This window comes from Portunus trituberculatus, chromosome 32, assembly GCF_017591435.1.
Source record: "Portunus trituberculatus isolate SZX2019 chromosome 32, ASM1759143v1, whole genome shotgun sequence".
NCBI classification, from domain to species: domain Eukaryota; kingdom Metazoa; phylum Arthropoda; class Malacostraca; order Decapoda; family Portunidae; genus Portunus; species Portunus trituberculatus.
The window spans coordinates 1,539,734-1,555,526 of NC_059286.1; the positions used below are offsets into that span (position 1 = coordinate 1,539,734).

Below are 15,793 nucleotides of genomic sequence, written 5' to 3' on the forward strand. Positions count from 1 at the left end.
TTTCCGGGATGTTGAGTGAGGCAACAAGAAAGAACAAAGAACACAGTACGATTTTCCGTATATTCCACCAAGAGACCAAGTACAGGAAACCAACTGAAGCAGGGGCGGCAGCGGGAGATGGGCGGGAGTGGACTGGCTGCGGTGCTAGCCTCTCTCGCTTTCTGAACCCACCAACTCCATGGCCACTCCTCACCTCCGAAACGAAGCCAACCCTGCTTTTCGCAACCTCAACCTCCTGCTTCAGCTTTGACTTACACACTAATATCATAATGATCAAAGGACACAATATAATACTTTACACTTAACAATAATACACTGCTACACTCCCCCGAATTTATTCACATATGCCACATACTCTAGACATTCTAATGTGCGACGAGCGCCTGGGTAGCTCACGGCCATCTGCATCTCCACCAGTGTCTGCCTTGTCAGCTGAGGCAGGAAGCCGAATCAGACCATGGACAGCTCATCTGTTTTGGACTCACGGCGGTTGCGGGGACGGAGATCTTAGACGTGGCGAGGGATGTTGTCAACCTCCACAGCCTGCTCTGACAAAACTCTTGTAACCTTTCCTGTACCATACCGACCGTCGCACCGAACACTTGGTGGTTTCACCCACACTTCTTCACCAACGTGATAGGGGCCATCCTCATCTGATCCATCATCCGCGCACAGATCCACACCACGCACTCTTACAGGATACCGGTACAGCATATGGGCAGGGGCGGATGAAGGGTTGTGGTCATCTTGAGGCGTCACGTTGTACAAGTACACTGCTTCAGGTATGGTACAGGCCTTTCTAACGGCGATGACTTCCACGGTTCGATGGCATCTTTCTACTATCCCGTTGCCTGAGGGCACATGGGCGCACCTGAAGCGGAGATGCACGCACCAACTTCTCGCAAATTCCATGAACATCTTGCTACGAAATGCCGTGTCATTATTGGTAAGCAGCTCCTCCGGTACTCCACGCTCAAAAAACACTGCTTCTAGCTGATTTATGATGCTCTCACTTGTATGAAGTCGGAGCTGCCGCCAGATAGCGTAACGAGACGGCCCACAGTCTATCAGACTCAAGTAGTGCCGCCCACCACAGTGAGTAATATCCATACCAACTCTTTGCCAAATCGTCTCCATGTTCAGGCTCCCCTTCCTCCATTTCACTGGGGCAGAGTCGATGGACTGGCACTCCTCGCAATTCTTGACAACCGCTTGTGCATGTCGCCTAGTTACTGCTGGGTCAGCTCTCCTAGCAAAGTAGAGAGTGCGCCTCACTCCAGGGTGACCTGCAGCATGGTGAATCTCAGCCAGTTTGTCCCCTGCTGCTGCAACGACGGATGCACACACAGGAGTCGAGCTGAGGGGAGGCATTGGGAGCTTTAAGCCAGCGGTGTGGGACATGGGTAAGGCAGTCAGCTTTGTTGTTGTAGGAAGGCACGAGAGTAACGGTCAGCTGGAGATTGTATTCCTTGACCACCGACAGTACTACATTTATGCGTCTTCTGATCAGCATCTCACTGGCAGCCTTAGTTCAGAGCCTGCTCTTGCCCGACAGAGCGTCCGAAATCCAGCGATATACTGTGGAAGAGTCAGTCATTAATTCCATTCATCTTACCTTCCAAGCCAGTTTAGTCCTTTAATGACTGCATCCAATTTGGCCATGTTGATGTGATGGGCGTCATCCTTACGTAACCAACTCGCATCTTCCACAATGTATCCGTCGATCTCCACTGCAGTACCAAGTGCCAGGGATCTGGCGTCCACCCAGACCCTGGCCTCATCGCTGCTGACGGTCCACTCCTCGCACAGGGTCGTTCTTCTTCACTTCAGCCGTAACTTCTCCCAAGAGCCTCCTTATTTCTTCATCAGCGACGATGTCGTCCCATTTCTCTGTGGCTTGATTAGCTTTCCTCTTGATAAAGGCTGTCCCCACCCTTAACCATCTGCATACTGGGTAGTGGCCAACCAACCTGCCGCAGTGCGAGAAGATGGTTCGTCGTGTCAGCTTACTCGGGATGTCATCAACATCACTGTCTCGCTTCCACAGGAGTCTTCCTTGCTCCCCCCAGACTCTTAAGCCTAATGCTTGTGCACCGTCGACTAGTCGTTGGTGCGGCTTGCTTGTTAAGCCATAGCTCCCGAGATGATCCTCTACCCGGCAGGCCTCCACAATGTCCTCGTTAACTAGGATGTCATCGATGTATGCGGATGTTCCTTTCTTCACAACTGGGTCTTGCAGCAGGACACAATTCAGAATGGCTTTCATGATTAACGGTGCGATGCTCAGATCAAACCCCAGACGTGTTAAGCAGTACTTCTGGCTCTTGAAGATCACCGTCTGGTACGGCCACAAGGACTCATGGACTCTGATCTGCAGATATGCCTTAGTCAGGTCAACTATGGACACATTACCACCTTGCCTGCGCCACTTGCATAGTTTATCTGAGCACACGTCGGAGTCTCCCGTGAAGGCGTCGATATACATGTTGAGTTCTCTGAAGTCTAACACGGGCTGCACCTTTCTCTTGTTCTGCTGGACAACGGCCAAGAGAGGAATTAGCCCCTTTGCAGGTCCGTATCTGGGCTCGTCATACGGTAGTAACCAGCCATCTGCGATCCACTGCTGAAGCTCCGTCTCAAACTGATCTTCTGCTTCTTGAGGCACAGAGTATCGCTCCACCTCGTTAAGCAGAACAGCAGGCTCATTACCAGCAGACCACTTCCAGGCTGCTGTCCAACACTTAGTCACGGGGTCGAAAAAAGAACTGGTCATGTTCGTCCACTTTTAATACCTCATTTGCAGCAGCACAGACCACAGAGTCCTCTTTACCAAAATGCACACCACTCTGTGCATCGACTGTCACTCCTCCAAGGGCTTTCACACTGTCCATGTCCCAGTAGCATTACCTCGGTCACACACACGCTGACTCCTGCACAAACACCACCACTGAGTTCCAGCCGCACGTTGCTGGTGCCCTCACAGAGCCACTCGTCCCCACTCACAGTAAGCATGTTAATGGTATGTTTCTTCCAGGTCTTACAGCACGACACATGGACGATGCTTCTCGAGCAGCCGATGTCCACTAACGCCTGACACTTCACACCATCCACGTACACAGCAATGCTTGGCAGCACCTCATTTAATGGCGGCTGGAAGAGGAGGCTGGCGCTGATGCCACCTCTCCATGCTTGTTTCCTGTTGGGCACGAGGAACTAACATGACCCATTCCACCACACCGGTAGCATTTCACCCGCCGTCGGAAACGGTTACCTGCTTGATGGCAAGCTAGGCAGTCTCTTGCGAAGTGATTAGAGCCACCACACACGTAACACTGTTGATTTGCAGCTGACGCTGATGGAGCTGCCAAGCTTTGTGTGGCGCCGAGACACGCTTCCGATGATCCAAGAGTGGCTTCATCCTTCACTATCACCCTTGCCCATGCTATAATCTGGTCCAAGTTCAAAGCCTCCATATGTGAGCCAGCCCTCAACAACTGGCGAACATCTTCCGGCAGTCCAGCTACGAATGCACACGCGAGGCCCTGGTCAGACATCCCTTCAAACAAGGAAGCCAGACGGCACAGCTCGGCCAGGTAGACGTCCGAAGCCTCTCCTCTGCGCAACTTCCGATTGACGAACTGCTCGTACGCCACATAGGGATCCACCGCAAATGCGGCTAGCAGCGCCTTCTTCACCTCGTCCGTCTTCTTCTTATGTTCGTCTGTCAGCTGTAGGTACACAGCGAAGGCGCCCCCCGTGAGGCGTAGAGGAATCACGCTGGCCACGTCTTGGACACCTCTCAGCTTGCAAACCAATTCCACCTTCTCCAGCCACTCCACCACTGACTGCGTGCCGGCGCCATCGAATTCAGGAATCAGCTTCAGATCGAACGTGTTCTCCATGTTGCCTAGATAGCTTGAGGCAACAAGAAAGAACAAAGAACACAGTACGATTTTCCATATATTCCACCAAGAGACCAAGTACAGAAACTCCCCTACTTACGAACATTCGACTTGCGAACATTCCATACATATGAACAAATCTTTTAAATACTTAAGTCCAAAAAAATAGTTTGAAAGATGCTAGGAAACTTCAAATTTCCTGCGCGCAAATATAGTTCACGAGTCTGCCACGCCGTGGTGCTGCCGAGCTCACTCAGCTGTGCGAATCACTCCCCTGCCCTCCAGGCTCCCGCCATAAACACGAAAGCATCTGTTCACTGTGTCCTCGTGTACCGCCAATTTTTGTGCTATAATTTGCTTTACCTGTGCATCATTCCATCAAAAATGTCGGGTGTGAAGCGAAAAACAAACGGTGAAGCCAGTGGAAGTGCCAAGAAATGTCAGGCTATAACTTTAGAGATGAAAATGGACATCATAAAACAGCTTGAGAAAGGTGAGAAAATGTCTGATGTGGCACGAAAATTTAATATGAATCGGTCAACTGTAGGCACAATTATTAAGAACAAAGAAAAAATAGTGGAACATGTGAAATCTGCAGTGCCCATGCAATCAACCATCATATCGAAAAAGAGAGGAAAAGTGATTGAGGAGATGGAAAAACATCTCGGCGTCTGGTTCGAGGACCGCATCCAGAAACAGAAATGTCTATGCCTTATGATGATTCAAGAGAAGGCCCTGAGTCTATTCAATGAACTGAAGGCTGAGTATGGTGAGGATGTGTCATTCACTGCAAGTCATGGGTGGTTTAACCGCTTCAAGGCGCGCAATAACTTGCATAACGTGAAGGTGTCTGGTGAGGCGGCGAGTGCAGATGTTAAGGCAGCTGAGGAATTCCCAGGAAAACTAGCAGAAATGATCTGCCAGGGAGGTTACACACCACAACAGATTTTCAATGTGGATGAAACTGGCCTCTACTGGAAAAAGATGCCTGACCAAACCTACATCAGTAAGGAGGAAAAAACAATGCCTTGCTTCAAAGCTGCAAAGGACAGACTGATGCTACTGCTTGGGGGTAATGCTAGTGGTGATTTAAAATTAAAGGCCCTACTGGTGTACACCTCGGAAAACCCACGAGCCCTGAAAAACATTGCCAAGGCGTCTCTTCCAGTTGTGTGGAAGAGTAACTCTAAAGCTTGGGTCACACAGGCAATTTTTCATGAGTGGTTTTATAATCAATTTATCCCTGAGGTGGAGAAGTATTGTCGGAGCAACTCCATTCCATTCAACGTCCTCCTGGTGCTGGATAACGCCCCTGGCCACCCACCTTACCTAGATGACTTTCACCCTAATGTCAAGGTTGTCTACCTGCCACCCAACACAACCTCCATTATACAACCTATGGACCAGGGAGTCATTGCAACGTTCAAAAAACTATCTAAGGCGCACTTTCTGCCAGGCACTGAAGGCAACAGATGAGAATGATATGACTCTGAGCGAATTTTGGAAGTCATATAACATCTACAATGCCATAAAAAACATTAATACCTCCTGGTGGGAAGTTACAACCATCTGTATGAATGCCGTATGGAAAAAGCTCTGCCCTCAGGTTGTTCATGATTTCACTGGGTTTGAAAATATTCAGGAGGAGCAGGAGGAGGTTGTTGACAATTTAATCTCCATGAGTGAGAAACTGGAGCTAGAGCTGGAGGAGCAGGACTTCACAGAGTTCTTTGATGACCATGACAAGGAGCTATCTAATGATGAACTACGAGAATTGGAGAAGCAGAGGAAGGAGGCAGAAAAGGCAGATAAAAGAAGTGGAAATGCCACCAAAACATTTCCAAACTAAAAAGATGGCAGAAGCTTTAGCATCCATAGAGGCAGCCTTGGCAAATTTTGAAGAACAGGACCCAAATGAAGAACGACATGCCAAGGTGTCAGCAGCTGTTCATGATGCACTGAAATGCTACCGCGTCATATATGAGGAAAAAAAGAAGGCTGTGAGCCAGTCGTTGATTCATCGGTTCTTCAAACGGGTAGATAAACATGAGGCAACAGTACCATCCACTCCTCAGTCAGTGCCATCTACCCATGAGCCAGTGCCATCTTCATCCTCTACCCACACGCCTGACACTGACAGCGATGCTGACGACCCCTCCACCATCTCGTCATCCCCTTCCTCGCCCGCCACTTCCCCCAACAAATCCAAGTGAACAAGGTAAATCTTACGAGTTTCTTCATTTTTATTTCAAGCATGCAATATTTTCTGTTTTATATTTCATGTGAAATGCTTTCATGTATGTAACTGACATAGCCCTAACGTTAAAATGTGTAACCTAAATGCGAGTCTGTAACCTAGCGGTTACCATGTCAGCTGTTTGATCCCAATATACAGAAGCTTAGTCATCCCAAATTTATAGACACCTGTTCAACCCCCATTGATCGACGCCATGTTAATCTATCCATGTTTATCGATCTTTCTCAGTATGGTATGGTGTCATCCCCTGGTCTAACGAATAGGCTTCGTGTTGTATGATGGCCCTGGTTGTGTTTTCCTGCCCAGCTGACCACACGCCATCTTATCAATCGGTTCACCAGCCAGTCACCACTACAATCTATTTTCTTTTCAAATAAAGTATGTTTCTACATTAAAGTTGTATGAATCACCATCAAATAATATTAATAGCATTACATATTACAGGTACTGTATAAGGTATGTCGTACTTATTGGGATTTATGTACAGGTTTTCTTAAAGTAAACAAAACTTTAAAACAATGGGAAAAAGGCAATGGAGACCCGACTTTGGATATACGAACAAATGGAGTTGCGAACAGCCTCTCAGTCCCCATTATGTTCGTAAGTTGGGGAGCTTCTGTACAGGAAGCCAACTGAAGCAGGGGCGGCAGCGGGAGATGGGCGGGAGTGGACTGGCTGTGGTGCTAGCCTCTCTTGCTCTCTGAACCCACCGACTCCACGGCCACCCCTCACCTCCGAACCGAAGCCAACCCTGCTTTTCGCAACCTCAACCTCCTGCTTCAGCTTCGACTTACACACTAATATCATAATGATCAAAGGACACAATACAATACTTTACACTTAACCTCACCTCTGAACTGAAGCCAACCCTGCTTTTCGCAATCTCAACCTCCTGCTTCAGCTTCGACTTAAACACTAACATCATAATGTTCAAAGGACACAATACAATACTTTACACTTAACAATAATACGCTGCTACATTGAGGCTGGCGTCTGCCATACAGCTTCCATGCCTGGTGGCCAGCTCATCATCCCCTCCGTGGATTAGGCGTATGTGAGACTATTCCATTTGCTTCGGGGGTGGAGTTGGGCCATGGCCATGCTGCTAATGTGTCTGGTAGCCTTCTCCCTACCCAGAATATGAGTGTTGGAGTCAGCCACAAGGCTCCCATGGTGGGCAACCAGAATCATGTGTCTTCTGTAGAGGTTGGTGTGTGCCCCTCAGCTTCCATGCCTGGTGGCCATCCCCTTCCTCGCAGTGGTTTCGACCATGTGGATCCTGGTGAGTCTGTGCTGAGCAGCCTTCCACTTTTTCAGAAGGCTTCTGTTGAGGCTGGCTGACCAGCTCCTGTGCCTGGCAGCAGTGAGGTGGGCCAAGATCTTTCAGCTCCCATGCCAGTTGGCCATTCTCTCTCCACAGCCAAGTCTTATGAGGATAATGAGGACGTGCCTTCCAATCAAGATGTTTCCCCTTTTTTGCACCTCAGGCCAAATTATAACCTATATTCATCTGCCTGCTCCAGAGACTCCTTCCTCGTCCCAGCTTACGAGGGTAAAAAGGGCACAGGGGTCAATTTTGCCCTGCCAGCCCTCATGTATTCTCCCATAGTTGCTTATGGCTCAAGCTGTCCGTGAGGAAGCCCAATGCAGGTCCCTGAAGGAGCTTAAGCCTTGCTCAGCAAATTTTCAGTTGTCTAAGAACTAGTATGGCTGGGCCATGTCTTTTTATCTGCCTAAGGGGGCTTCTCTGGCTCCTCCCCTAGTTAATGAGGAATTGGGGGGTCTACGGCCAGTAGGCAACCCAGCTGTCTCTGTCTCCACCCGCCTGTTGGCACGAATGGAGAAAGTGTGTGGCTCCATGGCTGACATTGCCTCTTGGACAGACCAGGTTTTGGTGACATGGGCTGGTGCTGCTTCTAGCACAGAGCAGGATGTTTAGGAATTTTTGTTGGCACTGGCCAAGGCTAATAAGGATATTTTTTGTCCTGTTGAAGAGCTACATTGTAGACTCCTTATGTTACAGAGGCAGGCTGTAGTGGAGATTCATTGCCTCATACCTTTTTTAACAATGAGAAGTGCCAGCTTCTTTCCTCTCCGTTTTCTGATGTGCTATTTGACCCAGCAGTGGTGGCCAGGCTGCAGGATAATGAGCACTTGGCTTCTCAGCAATGTGCACTCTCTTCTGTGGTAGGGGGTTAGCCTTTTCTTTTCGGGCTTCAACCTCTGCGCCGCGGGAGAACAAGATAAAAGGACAGACAAAGAGAGGCGCGTTTTTTTGTGCCTCTTCATCGGTTCCTGTCCCCAGGTCCTCCGCTACAGGGGGATACTTTTGGGCCAGAGGTTCTTGCAGTGGAGGACCCCATGGTCAGGATAGATCTTGCTAGGGAAGTAGTTTGCTCTCCTGTGCCTGGGGTGCTTGCCTGCAGTGACAGTGGAGAGAGAGGATGGAGGATGGAGGTGGGAGCACGAGTGGGTATTGAAGACTCTGCATTATGGTTATGTCCTCCCCTTTCTGCATCTTCCTCCTTTGTCAGCCAGACCCATAGAGTTTGTAAGTTATGCAGAGGGGTCACATCATCATGTGACCTTGGACTTGGTGGTGCAGGACATGTTGGCCAAAGGGACCACAGAGCTTGTGGTGGGCAAAACAGAAGGTTTTTATGCCCGTCTGTTCCTTGTTCACAAGGTAAGAAGGGGTTGGAGACTTGTGTTCGACCTGCGATTCATTTGGTGAAGCAAGGTTTTTCAGTTCAGAGTTCTCTGTTTTGGCCTCGCCACCGCCCCAAAGGTCTTTACCAAGGTGATGGCTCCAGTGTCTTCATGGGGTCATCGACACAATATTTCCCTGTGCCATTACCTGGATGATTGGTTTGCCACAGGGATGATTCTCCAGGAGAGCATAAGTGCAGTCCAGGCTGTTTTGTGGCTGTGTGCTCAGTTGGGTATTTAGATCAATCTGCCCAAATCAAACCTGGAAACAATGGAAGGCAGCATCGGATCCACCCTGGTCGCTAGTTCCTCATTCCCAGCTGTGTCTAGTGGACCTCTCCTGGTGGATGGATCCGGGTCATCTGCTCAGGGGAAATCCCTTTGTAATGGCGCCTCCGGAGAAGTCTCTGTTTTTCGATGCATCCCTTAACGCTTGAGGTGCTCATCTGAGGGACTCTCTCGTCATGGGGGTGTGGTCTCCACAAGAGCAGCGGTTTCACATCAACCACCTGGAGATGATGGCTGTTTTCCATGCTCTGCAGTCCTTTCAGCAGGAATTGGCGGGTGCAGTGGTGTCTCTCATGCCAAACAATTCGACAATGGTGGCCTTTTTGTGAAACTCAGGAGGCACTTGGTCTGAGTATCTGTTGGGTCTGGCTAGGGATATTCTCCAGAGATGCGAGGACAATGCAATCTCTCTTTGCCCCAGGTTCATGGTGGGACGGCGCAATGCAGTGGCGGACATCCTCAGTCGTGAGTGTGTGGGGTCGGAGTGGACTCTACATCTAGTAGTAGTAGACAGATCTTCCAGGTGTATTTACCTAGTTGTAGTTTTACAGGGCCTGGGCTTAATGCTCGTGTGGCCCCGTCTCCATATCTACACTTATCCAATCTGATTTTAAAAGTATGCACACTTGTTGCAGGCACTAATTCTTCATTCAAACTGTTCCACGTCTCAACACATCTTTGTGGAAAACTATACTTTTTAATATCTCTTACACATCTTCCCTTCCTCAGCTCCCAAATTCTTTTCCTTTTTTACTTTCTCCAGTTCTACTTCCATCTCCCATCTTATAGATTCCCACTGGTCGTCTTTCACTCTTTCCCATTTCTATGACATTGCTTTTGTCCACATTAAATTCCATCTCCCACTTTTTACTCCATTCCCAAATCTTATTTAGGTCTTCTTGCAGTATTTCACAATCCTCTTTTTGCTTTATAACTCTGCACAGTTTCGTATCGTCCACAAACAGATTTATGTAGCTCTTCACTCCTTCTGGCATGTCATTTATATAAAAGAGAAAAAGTATTAGCGCCAATACTGACCCCTGTGGCACTCTGCTTTCTACTGCTCTCCACTTGGACTTCATAACTTTGACTACCGTCCTTATTTCTCTCCCCCTCAAATAATTTTCTATCCATCTCAATGTGTTTCCTTTTAAACCACCCTTCTCCTCTAATTTCCACAGTAACCTTGCATGTGGCACTTTATCAAATGCCTTTTTTTTAAATCCAACTAAATAGAATCCCTCTCTCTCTTGTAACCTATCAACCATTCTCGAGTAGAAACTCAGTAAATTTGTTACACATGACCAACCTTTTCTAAAGCCAAATTGGCTATTTGATAGTAATTTGTTGTCTTCAAGGAACTCTACCCATTGTTTCTTTATTACTCTTTCACACATCTTACATATTACACTAGTTAGTGATACTGGTCTATAATTTAGAGGTTCTTCCTTCCTTCCGCTCTTATATATGGGAACCATCTCAGCTCTTTTTCCATTCCACTGGTACTGTTCCATTTTCTATTGAGCATTTTATGATGTTGTATATAGGACTTGCTAGTTCTTCCCTACATTCTTTCAGTATTCTGCCTGAGACTTCATCCGGTCCCATTGCCTTCTCTTCATCCAATTCCTTCATTAATTCTTTTATTTCAAGGTTGGTTACTTTAATCTCTTCCATATAGATGGTCTCTCTATTATCCTGTGGTCTTTCAAATTTAAATTCCTTAGTAAAGACCTCCTAGAACTTATTATTTAACAGTTCTGCCATAATTTTTGGGTCTTCCACCATCTCATTTTCTCCTTTTAACCTGTCTATTGGTGTGTGTGTGTGTGTGTGTGCGTGTGTGTGTGTATTTACCTATTTGTGTATTACAGGGCCCGAGCTGAGCTCTCTGTGTCCTGTCTCCTTGTCCATTCCTGTCATATCTCTCTTTCATCTGATTGACACACACCGCGTCAACGACATGACTGCTCAGTTTATTCCACTTATCAATGCTACAATGCGGGAAACTGTATTTTCTCACGTCATTTAGACAGATGTCCTTTATTAGCTTTTTTCCATGTCCTCGGAGATGATTACTTGTGGTCACCTTTATCAACTCTCTGTCCAGTATGTCAATCTTGTTCACCAATTTATACATAGTTATCATGTCTCCTCTTGTTCTTCTCTCTTCTAATGTGGTCAGCCTCAGCTTCCTCAGTCTTTCCTCATAGTCTATCTCTCTGAGTCATGGTACCATCCTTGTTGCCAACCTCTGTACCCTTTCCACCTTCTTCACATTTTTCTTCATATGCAGTGACCAGTGTTACGTTCACCGGTTAAACTGGTAAGATTGGCATCGGGGAGCCGGTGAACAATAACAATAAAAAAAAAAAAAAAAAACACTGCAGGTTCAACTGGTGAGGAAATGCAAAAGGGGGTCACTTTAAAAAGCTATTTTAATAACCCATAATGAAATTGACACATATATAACAAGAAACATGAAACACAGATATATAACATGAAACACAGGAAAATGACATACACATATACATATAACACAGTAATATATACAACAATAAATGCCAACTTAATACCTAACAATAATCCTAATCCTATATGGAGGCAATGTGGAAAACACGGACGAGGGGAAGTGATACTTATGTGGTGTCGCAGTGGTGAAGTACTGGGTGATGGTTGATCCCATGGTAGACCCAAGAGGCGTTGTGTTCACTGGTTGAGGCTTGGATCTCAACTTGCATTCCAGAAAGCTATGAGCTGGCTCAACACTTTCGGTTGAGTCGAAAGGTGCCGCGAGAATCCAACTTCGGGACAGTAGCGGGGCTTCATGAAACGGTGACGTGGAGGGTTCATGAAACGCCGGCGTGGAAGGTTCACGAGACGGTGACGTGGAAGGGGAGGCGGAGAGGTGGCGAATGAGGTAACAAGCGGAGGAGGTGATAGTAGTAATGTATGTTACGGGCGGGCCGTAACATTTCCTCCCCCCTAAGACCTCCGTAATGGGCTCATGAAGGAGGTGAGACGGGAGATCTTGATAAGGCGTCGGCGATGATGTTGTCCACCCCCTTGATATGGTGGACTTCCAAGTTGAAGGGTTGAGTTAACAAGGCCCACCTAAGAATGCGTTGGTTTCGGTTCTTCATGGTGTGAAGGAAGGCCAGAGGATTGTGATCGGTGAAGACCTTCGTAGTTTGAGGACCAGGATGAAGATAGCACTCAAAACGTTGGAGCGCCAGGACGAGTGCCAGAGCCTCCTTCTCGATGGTGGAGTAGTTGAGTTGATGTTTTTTCAGCTTGGCGGAGTGATAGGCGATGGGAAGGAGGATGCCGCTTGTAGGGTCCGTTTATAGTAGGACAGCACCCACTCCAACTCCACTCGCGTCCACTTGTAGATGGAAGGGCGGGAGTGATCCGCGCCCAGACCACTGGTTCCGAGGAGAGAAACGCCTTGAGGTATTGGAAGGCTTGGTCACAGGTCGGGGTCCAGTGGAAGGGGACGGAAGTGCTGATAAGGTCCGTCAGGGGGGCGGCCAGGGTGGAGAAGTTCCTACAGAATCTTCTGTAGAAACCAGCCATCCCCAAGAACCTCATGAGAGCTTTCCTGGTGGTAGGGACAGGGAAGCGCCAAGGATGGCCTCCATGTTAGCTCTCTTGGGGCGAACCTTGCCGTTCCCCACCACATGTCCCAGGTAGACCACCGTAGACTTCCAAGGTGGACTTGGCCAGGTTGATTGTAGGTCTGCTTTGAACCGACCCATCAGCCTCCGAAGACGGGTCAGATGTGTCGTCCAGATATGCAGATGTTCCCTCCAAGTCCTGAGTGATGTAATTTATAGCCCTCTGGAAGGTGGCGGGAGCATTAGACAAGCCAAAGGGCATCACTGTGTATTGGTATAGTCCGAAGGAGGTGATGAAGGCGGATATTATTTGGGCCTCGTCCGAGAGGGGAATCTGGTAGTAACCTTTAAGTAAGTCAATAGTGGTTACAAATTTGGCTACTCCTATACTATCTATAAGGTCCTCTATCAAGGGCAATGGGTAGGAGTCTGGCACCGTCACTTTATTCAATTTTCTGTAGTCGGTGCAAAATCGACTACTACCATCTGGCTTAGATGTTAACAGGCAGGGAGAAGCCCAGGAGATATACTAGGTTCTGCAAGGTGATGACAGAGCAGATAGTCTACCTCTTTTTTCATCAAGTCTCTTTTAATGGGTGAAATGCGATAGGCTGGTTGTCTTATAGGCTTGATGTCATTAGATATTAATGTTATGTCATGTTGGATAGTATTACAAACTCCTGGAAGGTCACCTGTGATTTCAAAAAAGTCTAGCAATAACTTTTTAAGATCAGACTGTTGTGAAGGTGTTAAGGAAAGAAACACCTCATCAAGGTTAGACATGACTTGGCTGTTTGAGGGGCGTCCTTTAGGTGACGAGAAGAGGAATTCGATGTCGGACTCTTCCTCGGGGGGCACAAGACCAGACTCCTTCCCTACCAGACATACAGGTACAGTGCAAGACAAGTCGTCCTCTGGTTCTCTGGAGTGGTAAGGTTTCATTAGATTAATATGAACTAGTTGGGAATCCTTACGACGGTCAGGAGTGTGGACCACATAATTTAATGGACTTAGTTTTTGAGCCACAACATAAGGTCCCATGAATTAGATTAATATGAACTAGTTGGGAATCCTTACGACGGTCAGGAGTGTGGACCACATAATTTAATGGACTTAGTTTTTGAGCCACAACATAAGGTCCCATGAACTTACTGTGAAGAGCATTGCCTGGAGTGGGGAGAAAAAGTAAAACCTTGTCTCCTGGTTTGAAACTTCTCATGACAGATTTGGGAAGAGAATTTTGTTGCATTTTAGTTTGAGATTTGAGGAAGTTTGATTTAGCAAAAGATCTGACTTCACTGATTTTATTCTTAAGGTTACTGATGTAGTCAGACACACTGGGGCTTGAAGGAGTATTTTGAGTAAACCATTGATCCTTTAATATTTTGAGAGGCCCCCTGATCTGTCTACCATAGAGTAATTCAAAAGGGAGTAACCTAAAGAATCTTGAGGAGATTCTCTTAAAGCGAAGAGAAGGAAAGAAATACTTTCATCCCAGTCTCCTTGATGCTCCAAGCAATACTTCTTCATCATGGATTTTAATGTTTGGTGAAACCGCTCCAGACAGCCTTGGGATTGGGGTGGTGTCGAGGAGGTAACATGGTCGATGTTTAGCTCATTCACTATCTGTTGGAAAAAATGGCTAGTGAAATTGCTACCCTTGTCAGACTTAATTTGTTTTGGAATTCCTACCGAGGTGAAAAAATGTTGAAGAGCCTTCTTGTAGGTTTTTTGGATGCCTAAATGACCTGACAATCCATCATAAGCTAGTTCTATAATGGCTGGTCTTACAGACAAGGGGATGACAACTTGATGTGTTTCTGACCAGGTGTCTAGTTGTTTCAGTTCAGAAGGTCTGTAGGCACACATCAGGACTCCTTCCTGATAATAAAAACAAGGCAATTTAGACATATCCTTTGTCTCACTGGCAACATGTCTGATCTTAGCCAAATTGAGATCCTGTTCCTGAGCATTAATCAAATTCTCCTTTGAAATGATGTTATTGTACAAGTTGTCGGTAGAGGCAATCATTGGTGGAGGAGGTGGTGAAAGAGCAGGGGACTTGGACTGAGACCTGGTGACTGCACACACTGGGAAGAAGTGAGGGGATGTTTCGTCCAGGGTCTTAGTGGGACTTTCTGTTAAGGGAGAATCAAGAACAATTAAGTTTGGAACAGCCAAGTTACCCGCAAGATCATTACCCAGTACAAGATGTCGTTTCAGGATAATATCCCCCCAGACAAAATCCCCCTACCAATATCCCCCCAGACAATATCCCCCCTAGGACAATATCCCCTAGGAAAATCTTTAGACAATATCCCCAGGACACTAGGGGATGACATCTTCCTTAAGATGGAGGTTAGCACCTGTATCACACAGAACCTTGATATTTATTGCCTTGTCTTTACCATCAGTCAGGGACACTTTACCTTGATACATGTACGAGTCATAAAGTTCTAGAGGAGAGTTGACAGGGTTAGCTAGGGCCACTGGTTTCTTGTTCTCAAATGTGTTAGGTTTAGGGGCCACAAAAGAACGTTGACGTTGAGAGGCCTTGCAATTTGGGTGTCTACATTTCTGGATCGTGTGACCTGGCTTCTTACAGTATGTACACCAGGGGGAATTATATGCATTTGGCGAGAATCCGGTCGGCTTACCACCCGCCCCCAAAACCTTCCCCAAAAGAGGACCTAACATTAGATAGTGAACCACGACCTCTACTACCCAGGGATCCCATCAATAAAGCAAACGCATCAGCCACTTTAGCGGCAGACATAAGATCACTCTCTCCCGTTCTTCCACATGCCTCAGAATATTAAAGGGTAACTTGTTCTTCCATTCTTCCAGGACCATTAGATTGAGCAACTCTGAAAAGGTGGTAATGTTAAGGCGGCTAACCATTTCTTAAATTGTCTTAGTTTCTCACTAGCAATTCAACATAGGTGTGAGACTCTGGTTTCACATACTTTCGAAACTGTTGTCTGTATCCATCAGAAGTGATAGAGTAGGCGTCTAGAATG

The 15,793-nt window shown here is 47.0% G+C and overlaps 1 protein-coding gene and 1 pseudogene across 1 annotated transcript; one reads left to right on the top strand and one right to left on the bottom strand.

Moving 5' to 3' along the window:
• Positions 1–450: 450 nt before the first annotated feature.
• LOC123511838 lies at positions 451–4,404 on the bottom strand (annotated as a pseudogene).
• Positions 4,080–5,378, top strand: LOC123511839 (tigger transposable element-derived protein 1-like). The gene has a single exon (XM_045267891.1). The coding sequence runs from the start codon at positions 4,080–4,082 to the stop codon at positions 5,376–5,378; it is 1,299 nt and encodes a 432-aa protein (XP_045123826.1).
• Positions 5,379–15,793: the final 10,415 nt, after the last annotated feature.

What these genes read in the sequence shown, in the direction of transcription:
- LOC123511839 (XM_045267891.1), top strand. Translation starts at nt 4,080, where the DNA reads ATGCTAGGAAACTTCAAATTTCCTGCGCGCAAATATAGTTCACGAGTC.